The sequence below is a fragment of the Haliotis asinina genome, chromosome 4, assembly GCF_037392515.1.
Source record: "Haliotis asinina isolate JCU_RB_2024 chromosome 4, JCU_Hal_asi_v2, whole genome shotgun sequence".
NCBI lineage: Eukaryota > Metazoa > Mollusca > Gastropoda > Lepetellida > Haliotidae > Haliotis > Haliotis asinina.
The window spans coordinates 41,609,502-41,621,163 of record NC_090283.1 but is presented as its reverse complement, the minus strand read 5'-3'; the positions used below and the strand labels follow the sequence as shown (position 1 = coordinate 41,621,163).

Below are 11,662 nucleotides of genomic sequence, written 5' to 3'. Positions count from 1 at the left end.
GTATTTAATCTTATAATAGTGTAATGGTATGACATATATCTATGACTTTCCAAAACGTCACGACATTACTAGTTTTCACGGTGCAACAGTGGTAGCGCAATGTATTCATTGTCTTTGGGTAATAAGACATATTTATTCTTAACATTTCTTAACAAAGTAATTTCTAAATGTCTACTCAGTTGAGAAACTTTGTATACACCAATGTTTGAGGAAGAAAGGGGATATGTAAAAAAGTCTTTTTTATCAATGAATTTTTCATATATAACGGTCTTTTCATTATCTGACTGAAGAATTAAGTTGCGGATAATGCAAACCTCATCATTTATATTTACACAATTGTCACCTCTTGACCTTGAGATAAATATATCGGGTGTTTGAATTTCCTTATACTGTGTAACGGCATCCATTCCACGAAGTAAGGGACCATCTGTATGTTTACATCTTAGATTTTCGTTTTCTGTCCTGGTAGTTTTTCTTCTCTGCGGGTGACCAACAGACTGCTTTTCAGAAAATCTTCTAATCACTTGCTGAAGTGGCTGATTTGGTGTACGGAGCATTTTTTTAATCTCCCCTAAATAACTTTCAAATGCAAATGCCGAAAAGTTATCTAATGGTCCAAAGTTTTTCACATCATCAGACAAGTGCACCAGGGCGTGGACATTATATACTAGCATATCACGCCCATACAAATCGGCAAAATTGTGAACAAATAAACAAAGCAGTTCCTGAGCATAATCGCAAAAATACCGAGATAATTTGGGGCTTATCAAGCAAGTGATGCCTGTAACAAATAACAGGAAGTTTCTATAAAGTACAGGAGACAGTACACTACTTAAAGCTACAGGGCCTGTATATAGCAGAAACAATCTATACTCTGTTGCTTTCCATCGGTCAATATCACGGAGTGATCTCCCTTTTCTGTGGAATTCTCGTGGGATATAGCTGCTGTAAGATGTTATTATCTCTGATAGTAAATTCACAGCAGTTGAGCCAATCCGACATTTAATGCCAACAGGACCTTTCATCCACAACATAAGTAGTTTCTTTGTAACCCCTAAACACACAAGATGCATGTAGTCTAATGGAAATCGTGACACCATTCCAACTGACAACTGTGTAAATAGAGATTTTCCAACACCAGGGAGATGATGTTCATCATCAGTCATCTCATCAAACTGAACATCTGTTCTCAGGGGAGCATCTGTCTCTGGAAATATTATTTTACCTAACCATTCCCCATTCTGTGTACATCTGTCACATCCTCCATATCCGCTGTGTCCTTTAACTCTTTTAACAAAGGCCCTGGCGGGTGTATCACAAATAACACATGCCAGAATAACTTTTATAGTGGCACCATGATAAATCATCCCTTCTGTCTGCAATGTCTTCATTTCACTTACAAAATCTTGTAGATATTGATCTAAATTTTGTGGCTTTGAGTCACCATAAAATAGACCGATCATAAAGGGTTCTCGTGCCTTGGACCCTTCAATTCTACCCAGTATTGGCCAAAACTGCATTGAAGTGCTTTTAAATACGGATAGGCCATCTATATTCACTTGTATGGCAATGGATTCTCGCATATCAACATCTTCAATATCACCGATTCGTTGCAAAATTCCATTTGCAATTCCAAAATGGTAGTATTTTCCACCAACAATGTTTTTTATATCATAACTTACAGAGGTACATAATAATGTCCTTGGATCTTTCGGTAGTGACGTATAATCTTTCCGGAGTATTTCCAATAGAGCAGAAAGGGCGGCATGTGGAACTTGATATTTCACTGCCCATTCTGACAGTTTAACACGCATTATGTCATCATCTGTCTCTTTGCTATCATTTGAACTGATATCACTTTGTATGTCAAGTAGTATATCAGGTTCATCTGTATCCTCTACCGGTAGAGGGAACATGTTGGTATCCTTTTCATCTTCACCAAATGAATTATGGATTTGACTAGTTGACTGAACTGCTGATCTTGAGTCATCATCAGATATACGTGAACCTTCGTCAGTAGTCAGATCCTCAGATCTGTTTTTCTTGTTGTGAATATGTTCATGTGGAGTCGCATAAGAATCACAACTGTTTGCTGCAATAGCTTCTAAATGTTTAGTAACTCTTTCTCTGATTTTACGACGCCTTGTCCAGTTAGAATCGTTCATGGTCGCTTTATATAACCAGTCTATTATGTGTATCTTAATACTATTGATGTATCATTAATTTCCCGAACTTATTTCATACTACAGTTGATAAATGTTTCTATTTATAAATACTCCTATGAGATGAATGATGAATTCAGGATCAAAAGCATGCAATTTTTTTTCCCTAGTACAATTTCGGTATACCGGCCATAATTAGCATCTGTACATCATTTAAAAGGTTTGTTAGAAATCCAGCTGATGCTTATTATAAAGCTAACATTTATTTAATGCTTATAATTACTGGTATGAATTTATATTTATTCTGTACTAATAATTCATAAAGATTAAACAGAACTTGAAGTATGCAAACTGATACAAGAATGTCAAATAACATTCAGAAGAAATGTTGTTCAAACTAGATCTGTCTGTATGAGAGAGACGGTTGAGAAAATGGCACTGAGATATCAAATTACTGAAACAATGTTTTCAAAAGTTAGAAGGTCAATTTCTTGCAGATTTAAAGACTGTGATAAGTAAGAATGGAAGAATAGTTACCTCGTAAGTATGACACTGTTGTTGGTAGACTTTTTCAGTAGTATTACAGACAGGACTTAAATTCTGAGACAAAGAAATGCACAACGTGGAGGGAGCACTGAGCGGTCAGAATGGCTGTAGGTGGCAAGCATGGCCAGTTATATTTAGATACACATGGATACAAGGGATATCGCATTTCAATCTCTGCTAGCTAGCTGGGCAAACTGTAGGACACTGGCAGCCAGGCACTGGCACAGTGCTGGACCTGTACTGTATATCCCCTGCCGGCACTGACGGTAGCGGCCAGCATGAAACCGGCAACGGGCCATTACCGTCATGCTGCCTGGGAGTATCCTGATGCATATGAAAAAAAGTAAGGATTGATTACTTGTATACCACAAGAAAATAAATGTGAAAGGTATTTGAAAAACTGGCGACCCATCTCCTTTTTAAATACAACCTATGAGTTAGCAGCGGCTTCAATTACTGATAGGTTAAAACCACGTGTACCATTAATCATTCACGAAGATCAGAAAGGATTTGGGAAAGGTAGATATATAGGTGATGTAACCTATTATATAATTTATGTTGCACAGTAGTTGTATCAGATACCAGTATACTGTTACTGATTTTGAAAAGGATGTTTTACACATTTTCAACGTTGGGCCAAGCATTCAATATTGGATAAAACTCTTTTCTGCAGACCTTGACTGTAGTTTTTTAGTAAATGGGTTTGCAACCACCCTTTTTCATTGTCCCAGTAGGTTGTCATCAGGGAGGCCCAATATCGCCATATACATTTCTTCTTTGTGCTGACATCTTAGCAATAATGGTTTGAAATAATAGTAGGTAAGGAATTCAAATAGGCCACTTAAAATCTACACTTACTTTAGATGGGTGTGGAAAAAAGTCTCTGTGCTACAGTGAACACCTTATCGTGTTTTGCTAGATATTTAGGTTAAAAGTTAATGCTTGAAAAAACTAAATTGATATGCATAGGGTAAAAAGATAAGGTCTAGATATAAAGTATGTGAAGACTGGAATTTTGACTGGACATAGACACAATTTGAACTACATGGGATTGAGTTTCATGTGGAATTAGATAATATGGTTAGCCTAAATTACACATATAAATTTGTTTAGGTAGAAAAAGAAATGGTTGGTAAAGGGTTAGTGAGTGAATGAGTGACTTTAGTTTTAGGCCACACACCAATATCTAAGGTACATGCCAGTGGTCTGTAAATAAACGAGTCTGGACCAGACAATCCAGTGATCAGTAGCATAAGCATCAATCTGCGCAATTGGGAACAGATGAAGTGTCAACCAAGTCGGTGAGTATAACCTCCTGATCCCTTTAGTCACCCCTTATGCCAAGTATATTGCAAGCATGGGTTGCTGAAAGCCTATTCTACCCTGGACCTTCACGGGTAATAGGGAAAGAGAACATCAACACCAATTGGCGGAAATGTAGTATTAATATGTTTGCTTCTACCTAAAAAAATCTTTGCTTCTACCTAAAAATCTTTGCTTCTACTTATGATTAATCATCTTTTCAGCAGTATACCTACTCCACCAAAGCATATAACAGAAAATTTTCAGAAAAAAATGTTTTCAGTTTATATCGAAGTTTAAACCAGAGAAGGGAGATAATATCACTACAGCCAGAATATGGTGGCATTAGTGCACCTGTTGTGGAAAATTGCACCTCAGAAATTAGGATGGGTTACTAGATTATTTAATGGTTAGTCTAAGTGGTCAAACATATTTTTTCAATCTGTAGTGAATGAAAACTATTGCGCCAAACATTCATAACAGTTTTGGGATGTAGATATTGCTATTATGGAGCACACACTGACCTGTTTTGACTCTAAAGAAACAACTACTGAAGACACTGTAAGCAAATCAGTTTGGTATAACAATTCCAACAAAACTGATGGTAAGCCCATATATACTGGACAAAATATGTTTGGGATATTGGTATTTTTATGATTGATATCAGTGTGTCAATAGATAAATACTTCATGATTCATAATTTCAAAATTTACATTTATCCCTATCTATTTTTGTCCAGTATATACTGCAAGGTGGAATAAAAAGGGTATAATATGTCTCAACGATTCTATTGATGAACATGGTAAAATGATATGAGTTTGATGACTAGTTAACAAATCTAGAATTAGAACCAATTTCGTGACCTATCAATGAATTAAACAAGCTATGTTGAGCTATTTAAAAAAAAATCTATAGGAAACATTGAGTGAAAAGGACCAATATTGCCATTCAACATCTCAAACATACACAAACAATAAATCTGTATGTAAGGTACTTAATGAAATTCTGCATGAACCTAATATTACAAAATGTTAGACCTACACAAAGTGGGAAAGTTACCTTGGGAAAACATATACTGATTCAGAGTGGATAAGTGGTTTCTCATAGCACAACGCTTTCACATGGTTTCTGATAGCACAAGGCTATTCTGGTAGTTTCTGATACAACAAGGTGATTCAGATGGTTTCTTACAGCATAAGGTGAATCTGATGGTTTCTGACAACACAATGTTTCTCATAGAACAAGGTCATCTTGAGGGTTTCTGATAGCAAAACGTTCTTCTGATGGTTTCTGATAGCACAAGGTGATTCAGATGGTTTCTGACAGCACAAGGTGATTCTGGTGGTTTCTGATAGCACAAGGTGATTCCGATGGTTTCTGATAGCACACGTGTATTCTGGTGGTTTTTGATAGAACAAGGGGATTCTGATGTTTTTTAATAGAACAGGGTGATTCTGGTGGTTTCTGATAGCACAGGGTGTTTTTGATGGTTTCTTATAGCACAAGGTGATTCTGATGGTTTTTGATAGAACAAAGCGATTCTGATGGCGTTTGATAGGACAAGGTGATGCTTATGGTTTTTGGATAGCAAAACGTTATTCTGATGGTTTGATGGATAATTATGTCTTTACTGAAGTTGTTCACATACAGACGGGTGTGGCACAGGTAATCAATAGTTCAGTCTCTGGTATTGTCATTCATACACAAATGGGTATTAGACAGATGACATATGGTTAAGTCTCTGGTGAAGTGGTTCATACACAGATGGGTGTGACACAGGTGATAGATGTTTAACTCCCTGCTGAAGCGGTTCTTACACAGATGGGTGTAACTGAGGTGACATATGGTTAAGTCTCTGTCGAAGTGGTTCATAAACAGTTGGGTGTGACACAGGTGACAGATGGTTAGGTCTCTGGTGAAGTGGTTCATACACAGATGGGTGTGACTGAGGTGACATATGGTTAAGTCTCTGCCGAAGTGATTCATACACAGATGGGTGTGACAGAGGTGACAGATGGTTAGGTCTCTGGTGAAGTGGTTCATACACAGACGGGTGTGACACAGGTGACAGATGGTTAAGTCTCTTGTATAGTGGTTCATACACAAACGGGTGTGACACAGGTGACAGATGGTTAAGTCTCTGGAGAAGTGGTTCATACACAGACGGGTGTGACAGAGGTGACATATGGTTAAGTCTCTGCTGAAGTGGTTCATACACAGATGGATGTGTCCCAGGTTATGTTTTTGCAGACGTCATTGAAGGCTTAGGAAGAACTACTTTGAGACAGTGTAAGATGAAGTAGTGACATTTACTCCGGGAAACCCAGACAGTCTTTGTAGTGGCCATGGTGGAAGCACCGTCTCTCGTCCACACATGTCTTACGTTGCGTATTGATGCCTGAGGGCTCCAGGGTCAAGTGTGATAAATTCATGCACAACTTGAAGTGGCAGAGATGACTGACGGTTAAGTCATCCCTGAAGTCCTTCAAGTTGTGCAGGAAATACCAAGCCCTGTTTGCCCGGAGTCTCATCCTTTTCGTCCGCAACGTCGTGTTGAGTACAGGGTAGCCATCCTTGTCAACTGAGCCTTCCCACAACTGACATTGGCTGTTTGGGCCTCCGATGTTAATTCTGCATCTAATCCTGCTCATCAGTGTCTGTATCTCAGTTTCCGTCAGGATCATTTCATACAAAGAACACATCTTAATAATCGTATCTGCAACAAAGACAATGGTAGATTGAGTGAGCGGGTCAAATGCCCGCCATCAAGTCACCTTCACAGTCATCACAGGCTGATTTGTGATTGAAAATAAGGGAAAGGTTATCACATTAAAAGAATTTCAGAACAGAAACAGAAATAAATTCAAGGTATCTGTGTCAGTAGTTATCAGTCAGGGTACCTGTGTCTTTAGTTACCACTCAGGGTACCTTGTCAGTAGTTATCAGTCAGGTTACCTGTGCCAGTAGTTGTCAGTCAGGTTACCTGTGTCAGTAGTTATCATTCAGGATACCCGTGTCAGTGGTTGTCAGTCAGGGTACCTGTGTCAGTAGTTATCATTCAGAATACCCATGTCAGTAGTTATGCTCCAGGATACCTGTGTCAGTAGTCATCAGTCAGGGTACCTGTGTCTGTAGTTATCACTCAGCGTACCTGTGTCAGTAGTTATCACTCAGGGTACCTCTGTCAGTAGTTATCAGTCAGGCTACCAATGTCATTAGTTATCACTCATGGTACCTGTGTCATTAGTTATCATTCAGGGTACTTGTGTCAGTAGTTATCAGTCAGAGTACCTGTGTCAGTAGTTATCATTCAGTGTATCCATGTCAGTAGTTCTCTTCCAGGGTACCTGCGTCAGTAGTTATCATTCAGGGTACTTGTGTCAGTAGTTATCATTCAGGGTATCTGTGTCAGTAGTCAAAAGTCAGGTTATTTGTGTCAGTAATTATCATCCAGGGTACCTGTGTCAGTAGTTATCATTCAGGGTACCTGTTTCAATAGTTATCAGTAGGGTGCCTGTTTCAATAGTTATCATTCAGGGTATCTGTGTCAGTAGTCAAAAGTCAGGTTATGTGTGTCAGTAATTATCCTGCAGGGTACCTGTGTCAGTAGTTATAATTCCAGGCACCTGTTTCAATAGTTATCAGTAGGGTGCCTGTTTAAATAGTTATCATTCAAGGTATCTGTGTCAGTAGTCACCAGTCCGGCTATTTGTGTCAGTAATTATCACCCTGGGTACCTGTGTTAATAGGTATCAGTCAGGGTACCTGTGTTAATAGGTATCAGTCAGGGTACCTGTGTTAATAGTTATCAGTCAGGGTACCTGTATTAATAGGTATCAGTCATGGTACCTGTGTTAATAGGTATCAGTCAGGGTACCTGTGTTAATAGTTATCAGTCAGGGTACCTGTGTTAATAGTGATCAGTCAGGGTACCTGTGTTAATAGGTATCAGTCAGGGTACATGTGTTAATAGTTATCAGTCAGGGTACCTGTGTTAATAGTTATCAGGGTATCCATCTCATCATTAAGCCCACTATGATAATTCCCCGTCTTTGAGTAACCTCTGAACCTTCGCTATCAAACCCACTCCCGTCATTCTCCATCAAACTCCATCACATCCTTCTCCATCAAACCTGATCCCATCCTTCTCCATCAAACCCCATCACATCCTTCTCCATCAAACCTGGTCCCATCATTCCCGTCAAACCCCATCCCATCGTTTTCCATGAAATCCCATCTCATTCTTCTCTATCAAACCCCATCACATCAGTGTCCTACACTATCATAGAGCTATTCCGCCCAGTAATAAAGTCAATATATTTAGACCAATATTGTTTGTAGAAACTTTACATTTTTTTACTTCATTGCTTTTATAGACAGAGCATGCAAACACAACTATTTCAGACAGTGTTTGATATTTGTGTGAACAAAACAGATTCACTCCTTTATCTATTGTTATACATTTCACATGATTTCAGAAATCATTTTCCATCTACATTCCTATATACATGACCACAGAACGGCATTTGTTGAATATAATGTTATGTTTCCAGGAAACAAACAATTATGACACACAAAATAAAGATGGGCAGCAAGAAATCGGCATATGATTATAAATTTTACCAGTAAAGAAACCAAACTCATAATACTGTACACATCAACATAATGGTCCTAGGTGTGCTCAATGACCACCCATGTCCTGGACATTGTAGTGTTCCTCACAGGTGTCACCCAGCACTGACACATAAACAACTGCTCTGTCAGTAAACCGTAGGTCTGCTCAATGACCACCCATGTTCTGGACATTGTAATATTCCTCACAGGTGTCACCAAGCACTAACACGGATACTCCAGGTCTTCTGTACATTGACCACAGATGCAGGTCAGTCAGGATTACTACGAGAATTTTACACTTGTGGGTATGGTTGGAATACCACCAGTAATAGCTGTTATAGATTATCTCCACATCATTCAAAAGAATAACAATCACAAACCATGTTCAACAGTCACATCATCCTATTGCTTTATGTTCATTGTTACGAAGCCACCCTCACTTCAAGCCTATATCATCGTTTGTACAAGTCCTTGTCTCCATCTTGTATTTGTTAAGCTGTAATGGAGGTTCACTGTGTTCAAACTGGTGCTGTAAATGTAACAGCCAAGCTAATAACTTCAAGCACTGAATACCTGTAGTTTATTGGAATTCTGTAATGTCCCACTGGCCTATAAACATAAATGGCTTGGCAACCACAACTGAATCAGTAGCATAATTATCAAATGAGAGATTCAATATGTCTTGTTCCTTTTATGGCATGTACCTGTAGTCGTGTGTATTACACTTCAAAATACTTGAAAATTACTTAAATTAACTATGAATTGAGTCGATCCGTGCGGCATAAAACTAAACTCACTCACTCATTAATTGAGTAGCATGGTAATGAAAGAATATGAAAGAATGAAGTTCACAATCTTACTTTCTTATTACTCATCAACTCCTAACAATGCCAATCAAACAAATCACGGACAAATCAGATAACATTTGATCGCCCGAAGTGAAAACTGACTTGTCCTGGGCGTCGGGCGAGGTAGTTTTGAACAGCTGCAAGTGGTACAACTGACAACTGCTTGCTAAGCAAGTTAGTTTACCAGTAGTGTATCTCATGTGGTTACGTTAATGTGTGATGTGACAGCGTTAGAGAAACATGAAATGTACTATCATTAAAGAATTTTAAGTGAGATAAATAATAACGTTTAATGTAACATTAGGGCATTTCAAAACTAGTATCAAGTGGGGGGAGATGTAAACAGTTTTAATCTCTGTTACAAATGACTGTTTACAGCACACAGACTGAACACAGGAAGATGACCTTGCTACCCACTTCTTTCATATCCAGAATATTTTTACCAGGATTCAGAGGAACGAGCGTATATGGACACTTACACCACAACAAATCCCAAGGAGCTGATTGTAACTTGAAAGTCTCTCAGTGTTTTTTTTACATATCACACGATTTTCAATGCTTGCATTTTTTCAACTTTCATAAGATAACAGTAGTGCTCCTCATTACATAGTCAAGGGATAAATGAGGCCTTATTAGCTACTGAGGATGTTTCATTCAAATATGACACCAGTCAAGGGTGTTTCAAGGTCCTAATGTTCTTTACTTTCATCAGTAACCACAGGTGATTTAATTTCATGTGATTTCATTTTAATTTGTGTCCACTTATGTTTCATGTCACACTCTCATTCTCACATTCCATTAAACACGTGAAATCTACACTCCGTATGTGAATGTGCTATATGTATTTAACATATTTTGTAGGGTATTCATTGTGTATCCCAAACTTTTGCAAAGGTAAATGTCAAGTCATGCTCAGTTGTTCCATTCCATTGCCAATGTTATGCATTGGAATATAATTTGTAGTTCTTAGTATTCATAGCTTATTGTAATTCTAAACTGGGCACACACACTCACAAATCAAATAGAAAACACCAACAAAAACCAGCAAAAACAAAACAACCCCAACACTTTTGAATTTTAATTTCACTTTAATTTGTGTTCCTTCTTACACAGTGCTTTCCCTAATACTCTTCTCATGGCTTTGTGGTCCTGTGTTTAAATAACATTACCTCATTAACTTTCATATCATTCCCTACTATATGAACATTGTAAGGTTCTCTATGCATAGGGCTGTGGATATTGCTGTTATCTGTCTATCTGCTATCTGAAGCAGTTGTCAGTGTACAATATAATGGCTTTACCACCCCTTGTTGGAGGGGCGTTGGATGCGTGATTGGAGAAAGAACTATGATGCAACTATGACAGATCACGTAATACATTGAAATAATACAACTAGCAGGAATTTTGTGTAAAGACAAGTTGTGATTAGTAAAACATTGAAGATGTTATAGGTATCAAACTTTTATTCGGAAATCTAGTTACCCACAATTTCGTTCATTTACACCTTTTCTGTTTGATTCACATCAATGCGGTTTTTTTAAAGTAAATGCACTTCTCTATGGTTGTAATATTTTTCTTATTTTTCAGACGTTTTTCCTGTGGCATTGTCAGTTTTTGAAACTTTTCACGTGATACACACAGCTGTTCAATTGTGTCATCACTGCCCTTTGAACAATGATAACCTTGTATTATTAATCTATCTAGTTTTGATACATATTTCTGAACAAGTTCTCACTAGTTTTAACCTCAACACATCATAAGAAGACACTGAATATTATAGTGCGGAGTTACAGGGAAAAGTTGGATTTTCATAAAAGAATTCCAGAAAGCAGATTTCTTTCTATTTTAAATGTATAATTATGACAGAGCCTTTTTGACACATTGTTCCTGTATAGAGATGTGGTAAGAGAGAGATGTAGCTGGGGACATGTAAGATGTCATGTGATAATAGTTTTAGGGACAAAGAGATTTAAAGTTTGAAGTGCCAACAGCTGAACTGACAGATTAACACAAGGCAAACACCCTTGATTCACACTGACAAGGTGACCTAATTATGGACATAGTGTTGACATGAACACGCTGCTATTCCCCATACCATTTACTGCCAAGTACACAGATCGATGCTCATGCTGTTGATCACTGGACTGTCTGGTCCAAACTCCATTATTTACAGACTGCCGCCATTTAGTT

At 38.0% G+C, this 11,662-nt stretch overlaps 1 protein-coding gene across 1 annotated transcript; it reads right to left on the bottom strand.

The window, feature by feature from the left end:
• Nucleotides 1-68: 68 nt before the first annotated feature.
• LOC137280947 (uncharacterized) lies at nucleotides 69-1,391 on the bottom strand. Its single transcript, XM_067812126.1, has one exon. It carries the CDS (start codon nucleotides 1,389-1,391, stop codon nucleotides 69-71), a length of 1,323 nt encoding a protein of 440 aa, XP_067668227.1.
• Nucleotides 1,392-11,662: the final 10,271 nt, after the last annotated feature.